General features: G+C 37.5%; 1 protein-coding gene across 1 annotated transcript in view; it reads right to left on the bottom strand.

The window, feature by feature from the left end:
* LOC107096136 (acidic leucine-rich nuclear phosphoprotein 32 family member B-like) overlaps positions 1–2,397 on the bottom strand; it is a 10,524-nt gene that overhangs the window by 5,132 nt on the left and 2,995 nt on the right. The window contains exons 2-3 of the mRNA XM_015392649.1: positions 1,353–1,502; positions 960–1,082 (exon numbers count right to left, since the gene is read on the bottom strand). Of these exons, the coding sequence (XP_015248135.1) occupies positions 960–1,082; positions 1,353–1,502 (273 nt within the window). The remainder of the gene's footprint in view (positions 1–959; positions 1,083–1,352; positions 1,503–2,397) is intronic.

The raw sequence follows: 2,397 nt of genomic DNA, 5'->3' as shown, positions 1-2,397 counted from the left end.
TTATTTTTTTTTTTATAAAAAGAAAAAAATAAATTGTCGATTTTAACGTGTTATTTAGATTACAAAATAAATCGTAATAAAAATAATCCTATTTGTGATGTTTTAAAAATTAAGACCTAGGAAAGACTGATTTAAGACATTTTAATACCAATTAAGGCCTTAGTTTTATTTTGAAGAATTCAATGCCTTTTAAGACTTTTTAAAGAAATATAGCCGAGGTAAGTTGACATTAAAAGTACATAATTAAGACCTTACGATCTGTTTAATTTTCTAATGCATTTGTGCACATGTCGTGCAGATTTGTCATCACACTGGATTGCATCCAGGAATTCAAAAGACATCTCTGCGTTGTGATTGGCCCGCCAGTTCTAGGGCCTGGGGGCATTGATCGAGGCGAGACCACTCACAGGCAAAGATCATTTTGGCCGCTGGTGGGTGGGGCTAATTTACTAGGCTAAAAAAAACAATGCTTGTGTTTCTAAATAGTAGTTATAATCTTAGTAAAACATCATTAATAGTAACTATATTGAAAATAGCTGTGTTGTTTCCTAGAGGCCTAGCGTCGCTAATTAGCTTCATACCAATTATATCCGCCATGTTAAAATGATCAGATTCTATTAAACCAAACACATGATTTACAGAGAAAACACAAACTATACGTTTGTTTATACAGCTGGTTATCAATTCAGAGATTACAGGTTTTCAGATTATTTTAAACATGATGGATTCAAGGATTGGAGATTTTCTGACAAAAGAAAAAACAAAAAGTTTTTAATTTTAGAGCTAACTATCCTGTTATTTGAACCCGTCAGCTCCGTCTCTTTGCTTCCCAGCTGCTCCTCTCTACAGCTTCAATGTTTCCTCTCAGAGGAGCTTCAGCGTTCACTTGGATTAACAAACACCAGAGTTCTGCTTCATTAACCCCCCCAGCAGGTTTCATCTCTCGGTCTCAGACTTACTAGCGGCTCCAGCGTGCTGAGGTCTTTGAACTTGTTGCCGCTCAGGTTGAGGTGCGTTAGATTTACCAGCCGCTCTGCCAGAACTTCCAGACCCCCCGATATCCTGTTATCACTCAACTCCAACTGCAGGGAGAGAGGGGGAGAAGTCTGAGGGTCAAACACACGCTGTAAGGTTGTAAAACTAAAAAGATTTGTTTTACTTAGTTTCTAAGATGTTCTGCAGCAGCTTTTTATATTCAAGAACATAAAGAATGAGATCATCCACAACATCAAACCATAAAGCAAAGATTCCCAGCAGATTTAACACAGAAACCTCCGATCAGTCCACGTTCCTTAACTGTAATAATTAGTTAAGGAATGAACCCAGACTGCTGGAATCAGGCTCCCTCCCACCTTCTTCAGCTTGTCCAGTTTGGGGATGTCTGCTACGCTGGTCAGGCCGACGTTGATGAGGCTGAGCAGCTCCAGGTTGGAGAACTCCTCTGTGATTCCTTCGATCTTTCCGTCACTGGAGCGGCAGTTATCCAGAACCAGCTCCTGGACCTGAGCAAAAACCATCAGTATGAGGTGATTTCCTCCAACGATGAGTCGCACAAACCCACCCCCCGATCTTTTATGCTACAGTTTAGAGATGACTAAGAGCTACGACTCAACTCTGTCTATAAATCATTACTTTGTGTTGTTATGACTAAGTTATTTATGATGCACTCAGAACCAGATATTGACTAAACTGGGATTTCCAAAGGCTGATACTCATCGGGTTTTTTATTTTTTTTTTAAAGCTGTAATTTTTTTTCTCTCTCCTCCATTTACCTGATTAAAATCATACAATAACAAATGTTACTTGAGCCTCAATTTTAGCATCAAAAACATTATGGATTTAACTAAACATTAACAATGGAGGAGCAGCAAAGCATCACTTGATCTCGGGGCATTGTTATTGAAAGCACCGATGCACAAATTAACATTTTAGTTGATTAAAAAAGAAAACAGCTGATAAACCAAACTTTACATTTAAATATGTGCTTTAACTTTTAGGGACCTCACTGTAGTTCAATATAAAATCCCTTTAAAGAACAAACTAAACTATCAAAATAAATATTATGTAAATGTCCTAAAGGCATGATTATTGATATCCATAACCTTGGTTCTAACTGCTTTGATCAATTTAGGCCTTAGGTCCACAAACTTGATGCTTTGTAGCTTTGTTCTGTGGCCGATTACTGTATGGATCCACAGTACTGCAGTCATTGACAATCAGAAAATTAAGAGGGAAGACAGACTTGCTTAGAGCCGCCACCAGAGGGCGATATTGAAGACTTTAAGGTTTTGGTTGCAGCATCTTCCAACAATTCAGTACTACAAACAAGAAATAAAAATCTGATACAATTATGTTTAAACAGGTGCAAACTTAGAATATGGATTATTATTAATAATA

The sequence above is a fragment of the Cyprinodon variegatus genome, unplaced genomic scaffold, assembly GCF_000732505.1.
Source record: "Cyprinodon variegatus isolate N-32 unplaced genomic scaffold, C_variegatus-1.0 Scaffold600, whole genome shotgun sequence".
NCBI lineage: Eukaryota > Metazoa > Chordata > Actinopteri > Cyprinodontiformes > Cyprinodontidae > Cyprinodon > Cyprinodon variegatus.
The sequence above is the reverse complement of the archived record's forward strand: the minus strand, read 5'-3'. Positions and strand labels throughout refer to the sequence as shown.